This window comes from Cervus canadensis, chromosome 7 (assembly GCF_019320065.1).
Source record: "Cervus canadensis isolate Bull #8, Minnesota chromosome 7, ASM1932006v1, whole genome shotgun sequence".
Taxonomy (NCBI): domain Eukaryota; kingdom Metazoa; phylum Chordata; class Mammalia; order Artiodactyla; family Cervidae; genus Cervus; species Cervus canadensis.
In genome coordinates this window covers 56,493,752-56,517,614 of record NC_057392.1, presented here as the reverse complement: position 1 = coordinate 56,517,614, position 23,863 = coordinate 56,493,752, and the positions used below count along the sequence as shown (strand labels likewise).

At 38.5% G+C, this 23,863-nt stretch overlaps 1 protein-coding gene across 3 annotated transcripts; it reads right to left on the bottom strand.

Annotated features, from left to right (window-relative positions):
• Positions 1-87: 87 nt before the first annotated feature.
• On the bottom strand, positions 88-23,831 carry TBCCD1 (TBCC domain containing 1). 3 transcript variants are annotated; one of them, XM_043473476.1, is made up of 8 exons: positions 23,696-23,831; positions 20,792-21,170; positions 15,703-15,858; positions 12,904-13,270; positions 10,962-11,148; positions 10,327-10,824; positions 4,833-4,983; positions 88-822 (listed from the first exon to the last, which is right to left on the bottom strand). In XM_043473476.1, exons 2-7 carry the CDS (start codon positions 21,125-21,127, stop codon positions 4,854-4,856), a joined length of 1,674 nt encoding a protein of 557 aa, XP_043329411.1. In that variant the 5' UTR covers positions 21,128-21,170; positions 23,696-23,831; the 3' UTR covers positions 88-822; positions 4,833-4,853. The 3 variants fall into 3 exon arrangements, with proteins under 3 accessions (XP_043329411.1, XP_043329412.1, XP_043329410.1); XM_043473477.1 differs by lacking the exon at positions 23,696-23,831 and adding an exon at positions 23,100-23,235; XM_043473475.1 differs by lacking the exon at positions 23,696-23,831 and adding an exon at positions 22,944-23,079.
• Positions 23,832-23,863: the final 32 nt, after the last annotated feature.

The window sequence follows — 23,863 nt, the reverse complement described above, 5'->3', positions numbered from 1 at the left end:
GAGGGTTAATTTTCACGTTAGAAATAAGAGATCAAGCCCTTTTGATATAATTACTAATTAAATGACCAAAGAGAATATGAAACAGCATTTATCAGCAATCAGATTATTTATTAAACTGTTTTCCTTTATCTTAAAGAACAACTCTCCTATCAAATGTAAACTTTATTTTGATATAACATCACAGAATGACTTTGGAAACCTTTCCTAAAGTTAAAACTTTATTTTTTAATCAAAAGGAGAAAATTACTTTTTAGAGTTTTATTGAAAATTTGAAGCAGAAAATGAAAAATAAAAATTCTACACAATTTCATTGCTGTATACGTTAAGGACTAAAATATCTTTCTATAAATGCTTTTCTGCTATATTTATACTTATACTCCAACAAATCATACTTTCATTTCAATTCTTTTTTAAAAGGCGTAGCAATTTCCATTTAAATACTTACAAAGAACTATAAAACTCTTATTTAACTCTAGAAAGGATGAAACCCTTTCATTATACAACTTAAAATGTAAGGTTTACTAAATCAATACTTAAGTCATTTTAAAAATATTAACATAATGTCTTCATCAACTTTTTCATTTTAGCATCATAAAATGAGCCTTCTGATATTCTATAAACAATATGTTTATAGAATAGAAGTTTAGACTAAAATTCAGTGTAAACAGTAACAAATGAAATTGGAAGGAAACGTAAAGAAAGGTCTTAAATAGGAAGAAAAGTCTCCAAAGTTTCGTAAGCAGCAAGAGCACCTTCCCCGTTCAGTTTCAACATGTGCACCATCTTCTGTTCATCCGCATATTGCCAGGACCCTGAAAATGACTGAAAAAAAAAACAAAAGAAAACAGAACTATAATCACTTAATTTTCTATCACCTTCAAGGAAAAACAGGAAAAAACCCTTTTCACAACATCACATAAATCAATCAGATGATAATTTAGACTGATAAAACATGTGAGTTAAAAGTTAACTACATTCCTTTTTTCTGAGGTTCACATACAGACATAAAGAAAAGAAACTCACAAATAGACAAGGTAGTAAGCAGTGGGGATTAGTCTAAAGTAAAATTTTATCCTCTTATAGTTCCCATTTCCTTTGTATAATCTTCATCAGATTTTCCATTCTTAATCTCACTATTAACTAAGTATTCTAAGTGACAGACTTTATTTTCTTGGGCTCCAAAATCAATGCAGATGGTGACTGTAGCCATGAAATGAAAAGACGTTTGGTCCTTGGAAGAAAAACTATGACAAACCTAGACAGCATATTAAAAAGCAGCCACATTACTTTGCTGACAAAGGTCCATCTAGTCAAAGGTATGGTTTTTCCAGTAGTCATGTATGAATGTGAGAGTTGGACCATAAAGAAAGCTGAGCACTGAAGAATTGATGCTTTTGAACTGTTGTGTTGGAGAAGACTCTTGAGAGTCCCTTGGACTGCAAGGAGATCCAACCAGTCAATCCTAAAGATCAGTCCTGGGTGTTCAGACTGATGCTGAAGCTGAAGCTCCAATACTTTGGCTACCTGATGCAAAGAAGTGACTCACTGGAAAAGACCCTGATGCTGGAAAAGACTGAAGGCAGGTGAAGAGGACAACAGAGGATAAGATGGTTGGATGGCATCACTGAGTCGATGGATGTGAGTTTGAGCAAGCTCTGAGAGTTGGTGATGGACAGGGAAGCCTGGCGTGCTGCAGTCCATGGGGCTGCAAAGAGTCAGACATGGCTGAGTGACTGAAGTACCGTAAAATTATTTTTTCATAAAAAGTAATACATACTGAAAATATAAACAATGTATAAACAGTAAAGAATATGCTACCCAGCTTTGGAAAACAGTTCAGCAGTTCCTCAAAAAATTAAACATATGGCCTTTCAATTCTACTCCTGTGTAATGTATAATGAAGATAAATAAAAACATATCTCTACACAAAAATTTATACACGATAGTACACACAGCAGCATTATTCACAACAGCTAACAAATGGAAGCAACTCAAATGTCTATCAGCTGATGAACAGATAAAGTATGGTATATCTATATAATGGAATATTAATAGTTGTTTAGTTGCTAAGTCGTGTCTGACTCTTTTGCAACCCCATGGACTGTAGCCCACCAGGCTCCTCTGTCCATGGAATTTCCCAGGCAAGAATACTGGATTGGGTTGCCATTTCCTTCTCTCGGGGATCTTTCTGACCCAGGGATCACCCGTGTCTCCCATGTCTCCTGCATAGCAGGTTGTTTCTTTACCACTGAGCCACCAGGGAAGCCCCAATGGAACAGTATCCAACCATAAAAAGGAATACTGACACATGCTATAACATAGATAAACCTTAAAAACATTATGCTAAGTGAAAGAAGCCAGACACAAATGCCACATGCTGTATGATTCCACTTATCAATATATGAAATGTCCAAAACTGACAAATCAAGTGACAAACAGTAGGATAGAGATTGCCTAGGAACAGGGGGCAGAGGAGATATCAGAGTTGGAGGATTTGGGCATGACCAAATAGAAAAGGAGTACGTCAAGGCTGTATATTGTCACCCTGCTGATTTAATTTATATGCAGAGTACATCATGAGAAACGCTGGGCTGGAAGAAGCACAAGCTGGAATCAAGATTGCCGGGAGAAATATCAATAACCTCAGATATGCAGATGACACCACCCTTATGGCAGAAAGTGAACAGGAACTAAAAAGCCTCTTGATGAAAGTGAAAGAGGAGAGTGAAAAAGTTGGCTTAAAGCTCAGTATTCAGAAAACTAAGATCATGGCATCTGGTCCCATCACTTCATGGGAAATAGATGGGGAAACAGTGGAAACTGACAGGCTTTATTTTTTGGGGCTCCAAAATCACTGCAGATGGTGACTGCAGCCATGAAATTAAAAGATGCTTACTCCTTGGAAGGAAAGTTATGACCAACCTAGATAGCATATTAAAAAGCAGAGACATTACTTTGCCAACAAAGGTCAGTCTGGTCAAGGCTATGGTTTTTCCAGTGGTCATGTATGGATGTGAGAGTTGGACTGTGAAGAAAGCTGAGCGCCGAAAAATTGATGCTTTTGAACTGTGGTGTTGGAGAAGACTCTTGAGAGTCCCTTGGACTGCAAGGAGATCCAACCAGTCCATCCTAAAGGAGATCAGTCCTGGGTGTTCATGGGAAGAACTGATGCTGAAGCTGAAACTCCAATACTTTGGCCAGCTCATACGAAGAGTTGACTCACTGGAAAAGACCCTAATGCTGGGAGGGATTGGGGGCAGGAGGAGAAGGGGACGACAGAGGATGAGATGGCTGGATGGCATTACCGACTCAATGGACATGAGTTTGAGTAAACTCTGGGAGTTGGTGATGGACAGGGAGGCCTGGCGTGCTGCGATTCATTGGGTCTCAAAGAGTGTAGGACATGACTGAGCAACTGAACTGAACTGAACTGATCCATGTATATGGGCTTTATTTCTAGGGTGACGAAAATGTTCTGGATTTGTTCATGGTGATGGCTGTACAAACTTGTGAATATAATGAAAGCTGCTGAATTCTTCACTTTAAAAAGTGAGTTTCATGGTATGTGAATTATATCTCAATGAAAATTAAGAATAAGTTTTCTCCTACCCTAGACATCAGTCTCATTCTTTAAAGACAAACACTCTAACAATTTCTTTATAACTTTTCAGAAATTTTAAAAGCATATAATTAGTATATAAATATGTGGGATTATCCCTCCTTTTTTTCTCAAACACACAAGGCAATATTTTACTCCCCTTCTCAGCTTTTACTTTCATTCCACTATAGATCATTCAGGGAGAACACCTGTAGATATACTCCACTCTTCTTAAAGATGCATTCCAAGCATGAATGAACAGGTTCATAGGCACCAGCCCTCTACTGAGAAGCATTTGGCTTGTTTCCGGCCTACAGCTGTTGCAAATAATGCTACAATGAACATTTCTTTTAAACAGATCTTTACATATATGTAAGCTAAATCTAAGATGTGAAATTACGAAGTCAAAGCATGTGTGCATTTTTAATTCTGATTTTGTCAAACTATCCTCCAAAAAGGTTGCACAAATTTACACTTTGCTCAGTGGTAAGTGAAATGTCTTAGTGTTGTACATTACATTTTTGATCTTTGCCAATGTGACAGATGAAAAATAGTATCTTACATTTCTAATTTTAAGTGATAGTGAGCATCTTTGTAAGTATCTTTCCATGAACTACCTACTTATGCCCTTTGTGTTTTTCTATTGTGAGTCTTTAAAGATACTTTCAAATAGCAAAATAAGCTAATTTCTATTAAAAAAAATACTATATATTTGGATTAAACAACTTCCAGTAAATGTGTCTGTATCTATGTCCTCTTCTATTGAATCTGTAGGTTTCCTAGAGTTTAGTATTCAAATCTTCATTTGATTTAATTCTAGTTATTTATTAATGCACAATTAACAAAGATTAGCTAAATTAAATGAATAGTATGTGGGCTTGCAGGATAGAGGTGAAATGTGTTAGAAAGCGTAATCCTTAAAGCCATATACAGGGAAGTACAGAACAGCTTTGGACTGTGCCAGCAAGAGACAAAAAAGACAAATTTGGCTATTCTATTTGCTGATAACGCTATAGATTCTGCTTGAATATTCTGGTTGGTCTTCTTAGTATAAAATGTCATAAATATGGGCATGTAAAATTCTGTATATGCTGGTGGGAGCAGTGGGGGAAAAAAACAATGGTTGGTAACATAATAGTCTGGGTGGTGTTTTTTTTTGTTTTTTGTTTTTTTTTTGGCACACTTGTAAGATTTCCTCCAAATAATTTACGTGGTTGCCATTGTAAATACCTACCAGTGTTTCGATGAGGAAGTCTTATCCTGCTGCTTGTTTGGAGCCTGCTGCAGGAGGCACAAGACTGTCCAGCTGCTGACGGTGTCCTGTATTAATCAACCACTCATAAAACTTGTTTTCCACCAGCACCTGAAACTGCTTCCTTTGATCCCTAAAATTGCAAAAACAATGCACTCATATTCATTTTATACCAAGTGGTTATAAAATGCTTTAAAAGGATAAATTTCAAATTATTTGTAGTTATTCACTTGTCCTCTCTGAATGACTGCTCTGTTCAGTTCTACATACTACATCACCACTACCACCACCAAAAAAAAAAAAAAAGATTGGTCAAATACAATTTTCTCTTTGTAAAAACTTGTCAGTAATTATATATTTTGTTCTACTGTGATTATTCACTCAACAGATATTTGCTGAGGACCAGTGATGGTGGGTAGTGTTCTGACTGATGAGACATGTAAAGAAAGAAGAAATAGCCTCTGTCCAGGCAGGTTTGCACCACAAGACTCTGGAAGGAGTGGTTCCCATTGTGATCTATGTAGTCTGTGCTCCTTGTGAACTGCATATTCTAGTAGGGAATACAGGTAATAAATAAAGTGTGTGTGTGTGAACTTAAGTGGTTAGGAAAACAGAGCAGAGTAGGGAAATTGAGAGTATTGGGAATGCTAATTGAGGAAGGATGGACAGGAGACACCTGAGAGCACACTTAAGCAGAAATCTGAATGAAGTGGTGGATTAAGCAAAATAAATATCTGGAGAAGAACATTCCAGGCAGAGGGAACAAAAAGTGCAAAGGCTCGAGAGTGAAAGAATATTTAACATGTTCAGGATAAGCAAGAGAAGAGAAGTTCCTGACAGTCAGGAGCTGGCTCAGCACCTAGGCTTAGCTAGGCCTAGATGTAGTCTGGATCTAGCCTGGCTGTGGTGCTCTTTTGTTAAACATAAATAATCCCACAGCACACCAATAGCAGACAAGATCATTGTGGGATGATGCTAGATCAAGACAAAAACAAAACCACTCCATAATCATATCTCAGGTCTGGATGAAAAACAAAAACATTTTGTGATCCAAACCACAAAAATGACCAAGCATTACCCTTTCCTGGCTAATGAGTGACTGCTATTTTTTTACAATTATATTTTTATCCCCTTTATTCCTCTCTTCTTTAATATAAAAATTATTATAATATCAAATCACAGAATTACCCTCACTTCCAGACTGCATCCAACTCACAACAGGACCTTCCCCCAAATCATCTATCACAGCCAAAATGCAATGATCAGTTCTTTTAAACATGCTTTTACGGAGATGTAACTAATTCTCTCCCTCCTTGCAATAAGTAATGATATCCAACTTTATTCTACAGATACATTCCTGGTAGTGTATGGCTGGATGGCAATGAGCAAGTAAGATCACAGTATGGTGGGAGAAGAGTGAATAAGGAAAAGAATGGCAGAAAAATGAGGCAGAAAGGGCCTGGTAGGTACCACAAAGGTTTTATATTGCATTTTATTTCAAGTATGACAGGGACTCATTAGAGGGGCCACAGTAAGGAAATGATATAACCTAATCACTTTGAAAGGATGATGTTGGGAGTTTCCTTTCAAATTAGTCAATAATTCCTCTGTCTCTCCATGTTCCCAAGGTGGAATTGTGTGCTCTTCCTTGTTTCTAGTGTTATCAAGGATCTTACCACTTGAAGACACTATGACTCACAGTTAACATGTATTACGTGCCTTACCATATTCCAGATTCTGCATATGTGTATAAGCTTTCTGTATGTGTGAGGAAATCTAGGCATCTAAATACCAGCAGCATCCAAACAACAGAATTGCTTTAAAAGAATGTTTTTCCAGTGATCCACTTTTATATCACATCATTATAATGATTATATTATATGTGATAATAGTTCACAGAAAACAGTAGAGACACTAAGAACCTAGGTTCTGGAACCAGGCTGACTAGATGCAAATCCTGATTCTTTGGGTAAACTACTTAAATTTCTCTGTTCCTTAATTTCCTCATCCGTGATAAGGAATTGTTAGGAAGAAGAAATGAGTTAATACAGAGAAGGTGCTTGGAACAGTACACGGCACATAGTAAGTGCTCAGTACATCTTACTTACTATTATGGTCATCAGCATTGTTTTGCTAAGCTGAACATGACTGATCCGTATTATTAGTACACTGGTGGCTCAATCAATGAGATACAAACCAAGTGGAATGTTTGTTACAGGTAACAGCAGTATTTTTACAGCGGATTCCCAGGTAAAGCATGAGTTGTGACTATTATTGATGTTTATATTTTTGGTAGCCAGCAACTGTTCTGAAGACGCTAAATGCAAACTTACTTACAAAACAAAAAGAGCCTCGCAGACTTAGAAAACAAACTTATGGTTGCCAGTGGGAGGGATGAGGGGAAGGGACAGTTAGGGAGTTTGGAATGGACCTGTACACACTGTTATATTTAAAATGGAATAACCAAAAAGGACCTACTGTATAGCACATGAAACTCTGCTCAATTTTTTATGTGGCAGCCTAGATGGGAGAGCAGTTTGGAGGAGAACGGATACATGTATATGTATGACTAAATCCCTTTGTTGTCCACCTGAAACTATCACAACATTGTTAATTTGCTATACCTCAATACAAAACAAAAAGGTTTTTTAAAAAAAGAATCTAAATGCAAGTGTGTAATATATCTTATATACTTCCTTCCTTAATCCATATGCCACAAAAATGCATCCAGAAAATTAGATGGCTGGATTGAGTCTTTTTTCAACAATTTCTCTTAGAATGAAGTCAACTCTAACAGGTCACGTCTCAGATATTGAGTAAACAATCTCACCTAGAAGATGTGTCTCTCAAACTCATCACTAAGAAGGGTGTCTTACACTCACACTACTACACAGGTACAGGACACACCACTACAGTGTCTTATACGTGCATCATTACTATAAGTTATCTTTATTAATGGACCTTTATATCAGTCTTATCAGGTAGAAAATACACTATATATATGTGATATAGCCAGGAGATAGATCAGATGACACCTTCAATGTCACACAATAAGTGGCATGGTCTGTACTAATTCCTGACTCAGAGTACTTTCCCCTACAATACAGACACAGCTGTCCAAAGAACAACACTAATTTTAACATGCAATAAAATCAAGAGATCTAATTAAAATAGGCACTTCTACTTACATATCAAGTCACAGCTCTGGATCATGAGAAATAGAAACATTTTTAGAATGGCTGCTATTTTCCCAGATAATGATAATCAGGAAAAAGAATAACAAACAAAAAACTAATAACAAGCAAATGGAATCCAATTATTAAAGTAAGAGTTTTTCTAAGTCTTAAGGATCAAGACATTATCAGGATATAGGACATTTCAAGCAAACAGCCTCCAAAAGAACTTGATACCCTCTTCTCAAACTAGCTCCAGCTCCCAAATGGACAATGTTGTAAAAGAAGCACCCCTCCACCTTGTGGTACTATAATGTTTCCTAGTTATCTTTCCTATCATCTCTAACAAAATTAAATACCAAAATATTGTACAGATAATAATTACTTCATTACTAAATAATTACTTAATAATTATTCTGAGCACCCACTACTTTTTAAGTTGTATATGCTATTCTGTCCAGAAGAAAAGTGATCAAAGGTGTCTAAACTGGAGTCCAATTTTTGAAGTCATCTTTAATTTTGTCTTTTTTAGAAAATCTTGTACCAAGTTCAGCCTCCTGTCAAAGTATTTCTGGTTTTCACCCCGTTTAGCTCCACTCTAGTCCAGTTTCTTAGTCTAGAATACCACCCTGACTTCCCTCTTTCAGATCTAATCAGAGGATCTTCATATGTGCCAATCACATTTCTTTATCTGCCATATCATCTAATAATGTGGTTTGCATATTGTAGGCATTCTATAAATGTTCCTGAATAAATGAAATGGCTTTCTGAACTTCATTCCATTGTTTAAAACCCTTTTATGCCTTCTACTACTTAATTCCACATAAATCTAACTCTTATTGACTGATATGCAAGATTCTACATATTCTGGCTTGATCTACTCATACCAGTTTAAACATCATTATCCACACCCAGAATCTTGTTTAAGCAACTGATTTCCAGGACACCTTGGGTCTGCTTCTGCTTCTACATCTGTCCCTCTAGTGCTGCTTAAAGTATTCTACCTAACCCTCAATTCCTATCCAACTCTGCTCATTTTTCAATGTGCAACACAAATTCTTTTTCCTCCATCAATCTTCTCCGACTACCCACACTCATGTTTTCTAAATCTTTATATATGCTTTATATATAGTGTGTCCCTGACTCCTAGAGTTTAAAGACAAGTACCCTTGAAATAAAATTTTATGGTGGACATAATAAACCATAACCATCTATCAAGCATGTTATTAAAAACAAGATACTTTAGTACCTACAAAGTAGGAAAGAAACAATTTCAGAATAAAAGACAGTATTCTAAGTTGACTAAATTTAGCACTACTTAAAAATACTGTACTTATTTTTCACATTTTACTATGAATTAGTAACTTTGACAAAAACTGGCACTACATGGACCAGCATTACGAGTCCACTTTTGGGAAGTCTGTCTGTAGAGTAGAGGAGCCAGGACCTGTATTTTTTAACAAGCTCTTCAGATGATCCTGACACACAACCATTTGAGAACCACCAATATACTGCAGAGAAGAAAATTAAAAACTAAAAGTAATCCATTTATGATTGACCTTATATATGGTCCTTCATTTAAGTCTTATATCTGTCAGTACTGAAGCTTCTTAAAAGGAGAGAGTCTATTTGGGAAGTACATACTGTTATATTTAAAATGGATAACTAACAAAAACCTATTGTATAGCACATGGAACTCTGCTCAATGTTATGTGGCAGCCTGGATAGGAGGGAATTTTAGGGGAGAATGGATACGTGTATTATGTATGGCTGAGTCCCTTCACTGTTCACCTGGAACTATCACAGCATTGTTAACTGGCTTTACCCCGATACAAAGTTTTTTTTGTGTTAAAAAATAAATAAATAAAATTTACTATACCAAAAAAAAGGAGGGAGTCTAATACTTGAGTATCCACTTGCTCCCATCCCCCAACCAAACAGTGCCTGGAATACTGACCTTAACAAAAGACACTCTTTGTCTTTTTTGTTTGTTTAGCACAATTATAAACATGTGCAGATTAATTTGGGGGGCTTCCCAGATGGCGCAGTCATAAAGAATCTACTTGCCAATGCAGGAGACGCAGGTTTGGGGGTCGGGAAGATCCCCTGGAGTAGGAAAACGCAACCCACTCCAGTAGTCTTGCCTGGAGAATTCCATGGACAGAGGAGCCTGGCGGGCTTCAGTCTATGGGTCACAAAAGAGCCAAACACGACTGAGAGACTGAGCATTCATGCAGATTAATTTGCTTTCCCGTGGAGTTTTACGTAAGACAAGTCACTACTTACTTCTAGAAAATACTCACTTTGTTAAACGAGCTTCCTTCACAGTTTTCTGCCAGACCTGTATCTTTTTTTCTCTTTGGCTCAGTGCTTTCTGATATGCAGATGGAAGACCCCCAGGTATCTCTGTTGTGTCCCCGTCCATTTCAAATGGAATAATAAACACGTAGAATTCACATGGTGGTAGGAGTCGGAAGACACTTGGGCTGCTGTTCTCTGGGCACACAATCATGGGATTATCCCAATAGTTAGGCACTGTAGCAAGGCCGGTCCTGGCCATGTGGTCCTCCAGCATTGGGTAATGGGTATGAAAAGGGGCAAAAGTTACTCTCTGGTTCCCAGAGAGAATAAGGGGGCGTGTAGGTGTCAGAATGTGAAAGATGCAACCTGTCGTCGACGAGATGGACAGACGATGGCAAACAGCAATGACTTTAACGCTGTCACAGCTGTGGAGGTGAAGAGCAGTCTGTACAGGGCCCAGGACAAAGGTGCTATTTCTGCACTTCTCAATTGTCACCGATCTGAAAAATGAGGTAAATTCCTCTGAATAAGATTAAAAAACATTTGACTACAATATTATTCTGTGATGACATATAAAAGAACCAACCCCATTCTAAAGAAGATGCCACGACGTCAGAACACTATGAAGACTGCTTACCGTAAGGGAGAGAGCAGATATATAAAAGACTCGTTACAACGATGGATCTTTACATGTGCCCCCACCAGAGTATCTGAGCTCTTGGCCAACGTTTGCTTGTAAACCTGGCTCATCACCACCATGCGGTGCATCCTTGGGGCCACGTGAGTATTACAGGCAATCTTCGCTCTCTTGGTTGTCCCTTCAACTATTTAAGGAAAATACAAACGAGATAGTTTCAAAGGAAAACCATCATCCAAATGAGCTTATACATATCTACATGTCCACATGTCTAAAATTAGATATATAACAGGTTTAAAAAAGTGTTAGATCTGGGTGTCAGGTAAAGAGGTGTATGCTATACTACTCTCTGTGCTTTTCTGTATGTTGCCAAATTTTAAATTTTTTGTCTTTTTAAAAAATGGTTACGTCTACAATCCATTCAAGATTGCCTATAGATCTAAGATTTTTTTCATGTCTTTGTGCCTAAGGCCATATGGCTAGTAAGTGGTAGAGTTGACGAAATTCAAATATCTTCCCCAACTCACCCTAATTTATCATCCCAACTCCAAAATATTCTTTTTAAATTGCCATAATACAAATTCTGAACTCCTCCTAAGTTACTTACCACATCATTCCATGCATTCTATTTAGGTTCATGTCTTTACTCCCAGGATCATTACTGAGAGTACATCTTCCTCTCAGACATGGTGCCTTGCACAAACTCACCCTCAAAAACTGTACAGGCTGCCCTCCTAACACAGTCTCACCATGACATCATTGCTTTCTCAGACTGTACTTCCGTGCAAGCCATCAGGGCCACTCTTAAAGAAAACTGCCAAATGTGGAGAGGTCACATAGTATGCTATTCTTTTAAAACAATTCTTATTGTTTTCTTTTATTAGAAAACTAATATATGGCTACTATAGAAAACTTTTAAATACTATAAGTAAAACAAGATGCAAATTATTTGTAATCCTACTGTCTAACACATTTTATAATCCTAAGAGGCCAGATGTCCTTTTTCCTCCTAGTACTTTCCCTAACAATGTTTAAAAACTTACTTGCACCTATATTTCTTTTATCAACAATTATATAGTATCTCCTGTTTATAGGAGCCATATATACCTGAGAATCTGACCTCATGCTAGAGCAATAACTTGGTTGCATATAAAATACTTGGATCATTATAGATGTTGCTCAACTGTTTTTTGAATTTTAGCATTACAGAAATTTGATACAAAACTGATCTTTTTTTTTTTTTTTACATTTGCATGGAAACTATTTTTTGTTTATCTCTGAAACTCAGAGATTTGGGAAGTATATTCTAGTTTTTTCCCATTAATTTTGCCTGGCATTTGCCTTAGTGGAGCACCTACTTCTGAGGCCCTCTTCTCTTAAAACTTATACCTGGGCCCCAAGAAGTCATACAGTACCTGAACCTATTCCTTTAGCCATCACTGGACTATCAGAAGTAGATACCTTTGCAACCAAAGTCAAATTCTCTCTACTATGAATTTAAATTTCTAATTAAGAAATAGCTAGTCTGCCTGTGTCTGTATAGCTAAAAGAACTTCATTTTTGCAACAACTCTATGAGGGTATAACTGCGGAATAGCCAATTTCTGCTAAGAGGCACAGAAATGGGAAAGCTTCAAGCAAATCTGCATGAGAGTGAAAGGGAAAATGAGGCAGAAAAGACAAAAGTAGAGCAAAGAAAGGACTAACTGAAGTTGGAGTTTCTGTTAGCTGCAACCAAAGCAAGCTGGACTAATGAATCAACTGAGATTGTTGCTGCCTTGAGAAAAAGTCATTTACAAAAGAGATGTTCCCTTTTTTCCCTTCTATAGTAGCAATACTCTTGAGGTCTTCCACAAAAGATGTGTGATCACTAATACACCAGAAAACACTAGGTTCCACAACCTGTCATTCAATTTAATATAGATTAAGATATTAATAAATACCTTGGTGAGCCCAAGCCAATTTCTTGCCAGACTTGAGGCAAGCAGATGTACCGAATGGATTCCCAGTCAAGCAGGTTCTCAACCAGGCTTCCAGCTTGTAGAAAGAAAAAGTCTTAGAGGTCTTTGAGAAGCCAGTTTCGGCATGCAGTGGTTGCCACAGTGCAAGTTCATAGAGCGGATATATCTTCCTGGCTCCACTCACTGTACCTTCGATAAGAAAGCTGAGCGCCACAACAGCTTCCCGAGAGACTAGACTACTGTGGGTTGAATGAAATGATGCAGTAAGTTGCTCTGGGTCTAAAAGCAGCTCAAGGAGATCTGACAGATGATCACAGACAAAAGCCTGATGACTGTAATCATTCCAGTTCTAAAAAATATCAAAAGAAAGCACTCTTAACAGAACAAAGAGATTCAGTGAGATCTGAAACCTTTATATTTTAATTGTTTTATGTTTATACTTTGCCTCATCCCCCCAAAAGGATTTAAGGTGACTATACAAAACTTATAAAGATTTTCTGTGCATGTGATAGGTATAAAGAGATTCTATCCTACCTAAGGTAATCCAAAAGTAACGCTAGTAGCTAAGCTTCAGTGTGTGCCAAGCATTGTTCAAGAAACTTTATCATTATTTAGTCCTAGTAGCAGTCTTAAATGAAATGCCATTACCATGCCCATGTCACAGATGAAGAAATGGAGATACAAAAAGAAACTTGCCCAAGGTCACACAGCTAGTAAATATTCCAAAAGTTTAGATCAAACATTTCATGAAGCATTAGGTTTTTTTAATTTACCGTCTCAAATCACAGAACTAATTTCAAAATCCAATGAAAAAAGGCAACTGATCTTACAGTAGTCAGATTTAAAAGAAGTTATTACTTTGGGAATAAGCTTTGAGTTGGCAGACGTTCTAATAACTTGGCTCATTCATTTGACAGATATTTTTTGAATACCTCTTATGTGATATGACCAGTGTTAAGTGATGAATTATACAAACTGAGTAATACATAGTTCCTGTCCTCAAGGAATTCAGCATCTGTGTAGTGAAATGGCAACATAAACTAAAACACAATGAGATAAGGCCTATAGCAGAGATCTGAAAGACGGTCTATGGGCAGGAGAGGAACAAGAACGTCATCTGGGGAAAACAAATCTCAGTGTAGTGCTGTTTGAATAGATTCTTGATTGACATTGGTAGTTTTGCAAACGGATCAGGAAACAAGGCATTCTAGCCCTAGGAACCTGCATCCGAAGGCCTATAGGAGTGAAATTATGTGCTATGTTGAGAGAAGTGAAAATTCTGGGTGGGGTGTAGGGAGCACGCTGGGAACTGGCAGGGGAAGGTAAAATGGTAGGCAGCATCCATTCAGCAAGAGCCTTGCATGAAATGCTAAGGTCTCTGGGTTTCACTGTGTGTGCCAGAGATTTTCAAACTATTTTGAAAATAACTATACCATTTTCTCTTTTGAATAAACTCTCTTTTGGATGCCAGAGAACACTTTAAAGCAGAGCTGCCCACAGCCTCACCTGCTCTTCCTCCCTCTTGCTGCATCTCCCTCTCCCATAGTAAGCAGGCTGGAGAGGACTCCAAAGAGTACAAGGGTGAAAGCAACAATGACAGTGAGAATTCACTGATGGAGTTCTGACAGGAGATGGATACAACTGATTTGTATTTTGGAAACTCCAGTGTAGTAGTAGGTGGACTATAGAGTAAAAGCAGGATGATCAAGTAGGATCTAATACCAGAAATAAAAGCAAAAAAACAAACAAAAAAAGACACACTAGGACCTATATAAGAAGAAGAAGAAAGACAAATTTTTAAAGTTATTTTGGAATCAGAATCAGTAAGGCTTGACAACTATGTAGGTATGGGCAGTGATAAAGAGAGCGTGGGTGGCTGGCTGGTAATAACTTTCACTGGCACAGGGAACACAAGTTAATTCAAGTGAAGGGAGATTTACTGCAGGGACACACAGTCATCTCCCAAATGGAAGTACAGGAAGGCCTCATCAGAACTGGAACTGGAAAGCCAGTTTGAACCTCTTCCTCTCCCAGGACTGTGTGCATATCTGTCCCATTCTCTTCTTTCTCTCTGATTCCCTCAGAGTTTCTAATCCGTCACAACTCCAGGTCACTCACAAATGTGGTAGCTGTGCTGGTCTCAGTGCCACATGAGCTACCAGCTCAAATACCCATCACCAGTTGGTAATTTCTTCAACCCCTAGGGGTATTGTTTGGGCCATGGTCACCATTTCAAATCAGATCAACTTCAAATTCATGCCAAGGAATGGGTTACTCTAGTCAAGTGTCCATCCCTGGTCCAGTCAGTTGCTGGGAGAGGCCATACACAAACTAAAGTCACCATATACTGGCGCTTACTGTGCAACAAGTCATGTGCTACATGTTACTGAATTCTCACAGCCACTCAGAAATAGGCATTATCATCACCGTGTAGAGAAAAGAAGCCAAGCAAGAGAAGTTAACTGACTTGCCTACAATCAAGTGAAATTGAATTCATCAACATTTGCAAAAATGTGAACATTAATTAAGAGTAAATGATTTGCCAGAAAATTATCTAAGTGATTTTTGTGTCATTGAAGGAACTGAAATCACTTCTCTATGTTATTAAGACTGCACATGTTGATTTTGTTTTATAAATAGGAAAAAAAGTAAAAAGCAAAACAAAACAACCCAGCAAATCTCTGGCTTATATAAGTTATTCAAAGTAATTTTTAATGAAGGCAATATATCTCCCTCGAAAATTGTCCCTTTCAGAGAAAGAGACCATAATTTAAACAGTACCTTATTATGACAACTGGATTTTTCAGTCAGGTCAGGAGACTGAGATCTGTGTTTGGGACTAGGCCACTCTTCTCCAATCAAAGATGTCCTCAAGGAGACCTTGTTTAACTGCTGTATATGTAAGAAGAGCAGAAACTGCAGGGTGTCCACTGAAAGCTGTCCAAGAAGAAAATAAATGATGAATACATGTCCTAAAATGACATCAACCACTAGTCTACAACTAAGTAGGTATAGTAAAAGAAATTCACAACAGTGTTTTGATCCTAAAAGGACAAATGCAAAAATGTTTCTAGCATTGGATACATATGTCTCTGGTACCCAGATGTAGGAGTGTCTAAAACTAGTTAAACTGGAGTCACTTATCTTCTCAGAAAGCTATGTAGCATCTATGGCCATTGAGAGTCTCTCCCAAAAGTCATGAAGCACATTCTTTTTAGAAGAATATTATTTCAGAAGTTTAAAATTATATTTAAAACATCTTAGTAATTTGAATTAAAAAGTAGAAAGAAAGGAAGGAAATTTAATCAAGACACAGAAGTTAGTTTAACATAACCATAAACTTATCAAGAAAGTTTAGGATATCAGGGCAACATCTGAAACTATGTAATTTTTTGGTGTATGGTATTCTGTGGAGGAGTAGGCCTCAGGTTCTCATCAAATTCTTTAAAAAGCACTTGATTAAAAAAAAAAAATACTACTGGCCTGACAAATGTTCCTAAATCATTTCTTATTTGAAGAAGGTATGGTTTGAAGCTCATGATTATCCTCATATACCCATTCCCATACACATACAATGGAGGCAAAAAAGTGAAGCAATACCTCTAGGACTACAGATTGCCAACATGGCTCAAAATCATGAAGCCTAAGGAACTTAATAATATGGATTCTCAGAACCACCCTAAACCTAGCTGTTCAAATCAGCAGTCAACATGGAACCTCATGAATCTTATGGATTTTTTTTTAAGTTTTTTTCTTAACTAAAGTTACTTTCTTAACTAAACACTTTGAGGTAACTGTAGTTTCACATGAAGCTGCAAGAACAAAAATGTGATGTACTCTTTACTCAATTTCCCATCTTGCAAAACTATCATGCCCTAGTATTGACAGGGTATTGACATGGATGCAGTCAGGGTAGAGAAACTTCCATCCACACACGGATCCTTCATGATGCCCTTTTATAGCAACACCTACTTCCCACCTTCCCTCACCCCTTCTTCAGCCCCTGGACACTTTTCTGTTCTCTATCTCCATAATTTTGTCATTTTAAGAATGTTACATAAATGGAATCGTAGTATGTCATCTTTTGGGACTGACTTTTTTCACTCAACATAATTTCCTGATTTTATACATATTAGTACTTCCATTTAATAATTATTTGTTATATTGTCATTACTTCTTCATATACCTGTCTCTCCATGAGACTATGAGATCTCTTTTTCATTTTTATGTCGCTAGTAACTAGCACAGAAACTAGTACATAGTAAGCACTCAAAAAACACTGGGGCTTCCTGAAGGTTTTATTCATCTCTGTATCCACAGCACTCACTACTGCACATAGTTCAGTTCAGTTCAGTCACTCAGAGGTGTCCGACTCTTTGCGACCCCATGAACCGCAGCACGCCAGGCCTCCCTGTCCATCACCAACTCCTGGAGTCCACCCAAACCCATGTCCATTGAGTCGGTGACGCCATTCAACCATCTCATCCTCTGTCGTCCCCTTCTCCTCTTGCCCCCAATCCCTCCCAGCATCAGGGTCTTTTCAAATGAGTCAGCTCTTCGCAACAGGTAGCCAAAGTATCGGAGTTTCAGCTTTAACATCAGTCCTTCCAATGAACACCCAGGACTGATCTCCTTTAGGATGGACTGGTTGGATCTCCTTGCAGTCCAAGGGACTCTCAACAGTCTTCCCCAACACCACAGTTCAAAAGCATCAATTCTTTAGCGCTCAGCTTTCTTTACAGTCCAACTCTCACATCCATACATGACCACTGGAAAAACCATAGCCTTGACTAGACGGACCTTTGTTGACAAAGTTATGTCTCTGCTTTTTAATATGCTGCACAGAGTAGGCACTCAATAAATGTTTGTGGGCTGATGCTGAAGCTGAAGCTCTGACACCCTGGCCAACTGATGCCAAAAGCTGACTCACTGGAAAAGACCCTGATGCTGGGCAAGATTGAGGGCATGAGAAGGGGGCAACAGAGGATGAGATGGTTGGATGGCACCACTGATGCAATGGACGTGAACTAGGGCAAACTCTGAGAGATAGCGAAGGAGAGGGAAGCCTGGAGTGCTGTAGTTCATGGGGTCACAAAGAGTTGGACATGATTTAGCGACTGAACAACAACTAATTATAATGCCCTTCTCCTCCTGGTTGCTTGCCAAACTTTTTTTCAATTTCCAAAACCTTGTTTAGATATTATTTCATGTGGTAGTCTCGCTAAATGCTAACTAAATACCTTCCCCTCCTTGAGCACACAATTAGATGGCATTTCCCAGCCTCCTTTGAAACTGGATATGGTATAACTGGGTTACAATCAATGGAATATGGGTGGATTTACACATACCACTTTCAAGCCTCACAAAGAATAGAAGTGAAGGACTCAGGCCCTAGTGGGCATGGCCGTAGCAAACTGTATTTTATTTGCAATTGCTCACTTCCTCATCTTCCAAGGGGCTTACATGGCTCTACCCATGGCCACAGGATTTCCCTACTTCCTGTGAGGTAGATTCCCTCCCATCTTAATATCAGGCATGGACATGTGACAAAGCTTTAGCCAATGGAACAAAAGTAGTTGCTGTTTATGTCACATCTGAGCAAAAGTTTTAAGAGGTGTCAAAACTTTTCTCCTGTTCTTTTGCTCTTCCCTTCTGTCATAAGACAGGCATGACCATCACAGAAGCTGTTTCTTCAGCCCGAGTCCCCAAATGGGCAGAAACACAGAGCCAGAGCCTGGAAAAGAGCCTTCACTAAGGTGCAAACTAAAAGTCAAATAAGCAAGAAATAAACTCCAGTTACTGTAAGCCACTGGAATTTCATTTTTGTTTGTTTTTAACTGCAGCAAAGCAGACTAGTATAATAGCGGCTCCAAAAGACAGAGGATGCCCAGATCCCTGAGTCATTGCTTAGACAACAGCAGCCTAGAGACTCATCCAACCAGATGCCTTATGTTGTGTGCCGCATGAATAAGAAATAAAATGTTACTGCACTAAGCCACTGAAATGCTGGACTCACTTGTTACTGTCATAAGCTTACTCTGATTAATATACTTTCCCTGTGAAGTCTTTCCTCATCACCAGAATTATTCTCTTCTCTATTCTGTTTCTGTACTTTATGCATACTTTTACTGTACATTCCATACTATTAAATAGTACTTTTTAAACTGAAGTAGAGTTGATTTACAATATTGTGTTAAATTTCATGTGTACAGCAAAGTGATTCGGTTACACACACACACACACACACAATTGATTCTTTTCCATTTTATATATATATATACATATTTGATTCTTTTCCATTATAGTCTATTACAAGATATTGAATATAGTTTCCTGTGCCATACAGCATACCCTTGTTGTTTATCTATTTTATACATGGTGTTGTGCATCTGTTAATCCCATACTCCTAATTTATCTCCCCACTTCCCCTTTGGTAACCACAAGTGTGTTTTCTATGTCCATGAGTCTGTTTCAGTTTTGCAAATAAGTTCATTTGTACTATTTTCTATATCCACACAGAAGTGGTATCATTTTTGTTTTTCTCTGTCTTACTTCATTCAGTATGATAATCTCTAGGTCCATCCATGTTGCTGCAAATGGCATGATTTCATTCTTTTCTATGATGAGTAATTAATATTTATATCTTCCTTATCCATTCATCTATTGACAGACACTTAAGTTTGCCTCCAAGTGTTAGCAACTGTAAACATACTGCTGTGAACACTGGGGTACATGCATCTTTTCAAATTAGAGTTTTCTTTGGATATAGGTCCAAGAGTGGGATTGCTGGATCATATGGTAGCTTTATTTTTATTTTAAGGAACCTCCATACTATTTTCCATAGTGGCTGTACCAATTTACATTCCCGTCAACAATTTGGAAGGTAGTCTCTTCTCCACACCCTCCCCAGCATTTATTATTTGCAGACTTTTTGATGATAGCCATTTTGAATGGTGTGACGTAATACCTCAAAGTGATTTTTTAAAAAAATTTTTTATTAGAGTTAGTTGATTTGGGCTTCCCTAGTGGCTCAGATGGAAAAGAACCTGCCTGCAATGCTGGAGATCCAGATTCGATCCCTGGGTTGGGAAGATCCCCTGGAGAAGGGAATGGCAACCCACTCCAGTATTCTTGCCTAGAGAATCCCATGGACAGAGGAGCCTGGTGGGCTACAGTCCATGGGGTCACCAAGAGTTGGACATGACTGAGTGACTAATACAGTAATAGTTGATTTACAATGTTTGTTAGTTTGAGGTGCATAGCAAAGTGAATCAGTTACACATATATCCACTTTTTTTTAGATTCTTTTCCCATATGGATCATTTCAGAGTACTGAGTAGAATTCAATGTGGTTTTTGATTTGCACTTCTCTAATAATTAGCACTGTTGGTCATCTGCATGTCTTCTTTGAAAAAATGTTTATTAAATAGCACCTTTTTAACACACACCAGCTTCCCCTACTAGTCTATGAGCTCCATGAAGGCAGAGCTGCTAGTCTAATCATCTTTGAATCCCAGCACATAGCAGATGCACACTTAAAAATAGGCAGGTGCTCTTACCATAACATGTCAACAGTTCATAAGCACTCAAATACCTCAATATTAGTTTTAATGTCAATGAAAATATTTCCCTCTTCCAATTACAGGGTTTCTATATCATTTCCACTTTGAGAGTAGATGAGTATGGATTTCTAAGTAAGGACTAATTCACTAAATACTGCCAAACTGGAAATGCTAAAACTTGAATGGTGCTTTGGGATCACATGGTCATTAAAATCTAAAACTGCACACTTTACAACTAGTACAAAAATTTTAAATAGTTTATTTCTCAAAGTAACTAAACACACACACATATACATATAAACTCATACCTGATTTCTTTGCTTTTCAACTTCATCCTCAGACACGCAGTTGGACAGAATCTCAGACCATTCCAGGCGCTCCTCTGGTGTCTTCAGTGCAAGACTATCAAACATTTCAAAGTAAAGCCATGCGAGATCCTTAGCCAACTGCAGCTTCCCACATGCAATGTGCCTCCACGTAGACCAAGACAGGCGTGGGTAACCTCCCTCTATGGTCCGTGTTCGCACATAGGTGGATATCTTCCTGAGATAGTGAAGACTGAACTTGGACGGAGGGGGAATCTGCAAGGCACCCACTATAAAGGGTTCTGCTTTCACCCAGAGGAGAACTCCGGACTGATCCATATTATCTCTAAGAACATCTGCGTGAAAAGGCTTCTTTGCATACCTAGGAAACAAAGTTTTTTTACAAACTAATTTGAAACAAAACTCATTTACACATTTTCTTGTAAGGTGACCTCTCCCTTAGCTGTTTTTAAATGTACTGCTGCTAAGTCGCTTCAGTGTGTCCGACTCTGTGCGACCCCATAGATGGGCTCCACCAGGCTCCCCCAGCCCTGAGATTCTCCGGGCAAGAACACTGGAATGGGTTGCCATTTCCCTCTCCAATGCATGAGACTGAAAAGTGAAAGTGAAGTTGCTCAGTCGTGTCTGACTCTTAGCGACCCCATGGACTGCAGCCCACCAGGCTCCTCTGTCCAGTTTAAAAAGTGAATCCAGTTTATCAAATAAAAGTAGAAAAGATTTTTGGCCAGATCTCATCATAATCTATTTGAGCAAGAAAAAAATGTGATAAAGCCGTCTGACTTGAATTGTTCAAAGTGGTTGTTCTAGGAAGAGTATAAATGCGTGAGGTATGAAATAGATGCCTGCTCAGGATAAAGAAAAGAAGAAATGGAAAAAAAGAGCCATCCTATCACCAGAAATCTTTCTCTACCCTGAGGGCAAACACTAATCAAAATAAGGGGAATAAAACTTCAAAGTCCAATCACTTACACATAGAGGATGAGATTGATTAAAGATTTGGATATGTGTCGACCATATGAGTGCAATATCAACCACTAGCACGAGGTGGCAGACAAGAATGCTCATGTAAACATAAGCCAAAAAAAACTGATCAAGCGAAATTAAAGCATCTTTATTCTCTGTTAACAGTTAACCTGCTCTGGCATATTCTACTGTCCTTAGTTCAGAAGCAATATTTTTAGATTTTGTTTGTTCATTGTTTGCTGTAACAACAATACACCACTTTTATGGAATATTTATTAAATATCTAAAACTGGAAGGGGAGGAAAGTATCCATAGTCCCACCACCAAAGGGAAACTGGTAATATTTTACTGTACTTCTTTCCTTTCTTTCTACACAGGTTTTTGAATGCTCATAGTTGTGATAATACTGTATATTTTGCATTTGTATTATAATTCTGTATTATTTTAAAAGCTGAAAAAATAAATATACTCCAGTTTATTGAACTGTTCTATTTTCAGACACCCTGCAAATTTAAAATTTTTTCACAAAAACAAGACAGCCAAAATAGTGATCATTGTTGAAGCTGAATGATGAGCACATGGGGGTTCACTTACCTATTCCACTTTTATATATGTTAAATTTTTTCACAATAAAAAGTTTAATGTTTTCACTTTTATAAATAATGCTATAATTACCATCTTTCTGCATATATTCTGGCTTGTGATTAATTCCCAGAGAAAATTTTCAAATGTGCACTTGTGAAATGAAGTAACTGACATTTCTCAAGTTCCTGCCATATATGTCCACTGCTTTCCAAAATGATTATATCAAATTTTCCATCAGTTGACCAAGGAATGGTTTTCACTGAGCACGCCTCAGCATTAACTTCACTTTAAAAACCTTCATTTTATGACTGGATGAAAAAAAGTTTTACTGCTATTTTTGTTTGGCACTTGATTCTAAGAAAACTATATTTGGCACTTGATTCTAAGAAAACTATGTTTCTTTGGGGAATGCTCTGTTCAAAAAATAACGGACATAAATTAAGTGCTTATTATGTGCTTGGTAGCATTCTAAGTATTTCATGCTCTTCACCTTCTTTCATCCTTACAACCACCTAGAGATACATATGATTATCCCCATTTTCAGATGAGAAAACTGGGTCTTAGAAAAGTTAAGGGAGTTACTTACCTAAAGTCACATACTTGAGTTGGCAGAGAACCCTGGACTAGAATTCAAGTCAGTCTGACTTCAGAACTGAGCTACTTACAAATATATATATCAATACTTTAGGAACCCAGTTTTACGGGAATCTGGAAAGTGGGAGTGAATCCAGAAGAGAATTACCAGAATGAGTTGTCTTAAATGGAGGGCCACGTAAGGGCCAGGTGAAGAATCATGGAAGCACGAACCCCAGAAAGGGTGTGAGAGGGTGGATGACAGGCTATCTTTGAAGTCTCTGAGTAAAATCAGACGATGCAAGTTCTGTGAGGAAGATCTTGGCCCGCTCCAGTGTAGTCCACCTGTCTCTAAAGCGAGCAATCAAAAGCTCACTGGAGACGAACCCGCTAGTCTAACCACGAAATTCGAGACGGCTAAATTCATAAACATAAACTGAAGCTCCTTTCCGCTTCAAAAGCTCCCCTGGGATGCCCTGGGATCCTGGTTTTTTAGGAGGGGAGACCGGCGTGAGGCCCAAGGCCGTCCTCCCGAGGCTTCGCCGCCACCTCATCCGCGGTCCGCGGTAGGACGCGGTCCAGGTTGGGACGCGGGATGTGCAGCCTGAGCGCGCCCGGATCAGACTTCGGGAACAGAGAAGCCCCAGCTGACAGGGTCTGTAGAGGACCCAAGACCTGGCGAGCGCAAAGGCTGCCTTTCCAGCCGGAGCCCGAAGCGAGATGGTCCCTCTCCTCCCTCCCTGGCGCGGGCCAGCGAGCGGTTACCTGCGAAGTCAAGGGGCCGTTCTACCGTGTGTCTCTGGGTGGGGCCGTGCCTTGCGCGCCAGACCGGCCCCGCGCTCGTCGCCCACCTCTGCGCAAGCGCGAGGCCTCGCACCACCGAGACTGGGGGCACGACATTGCTAGAGCGGCCCAGTACTTCTTCCGCGGTCT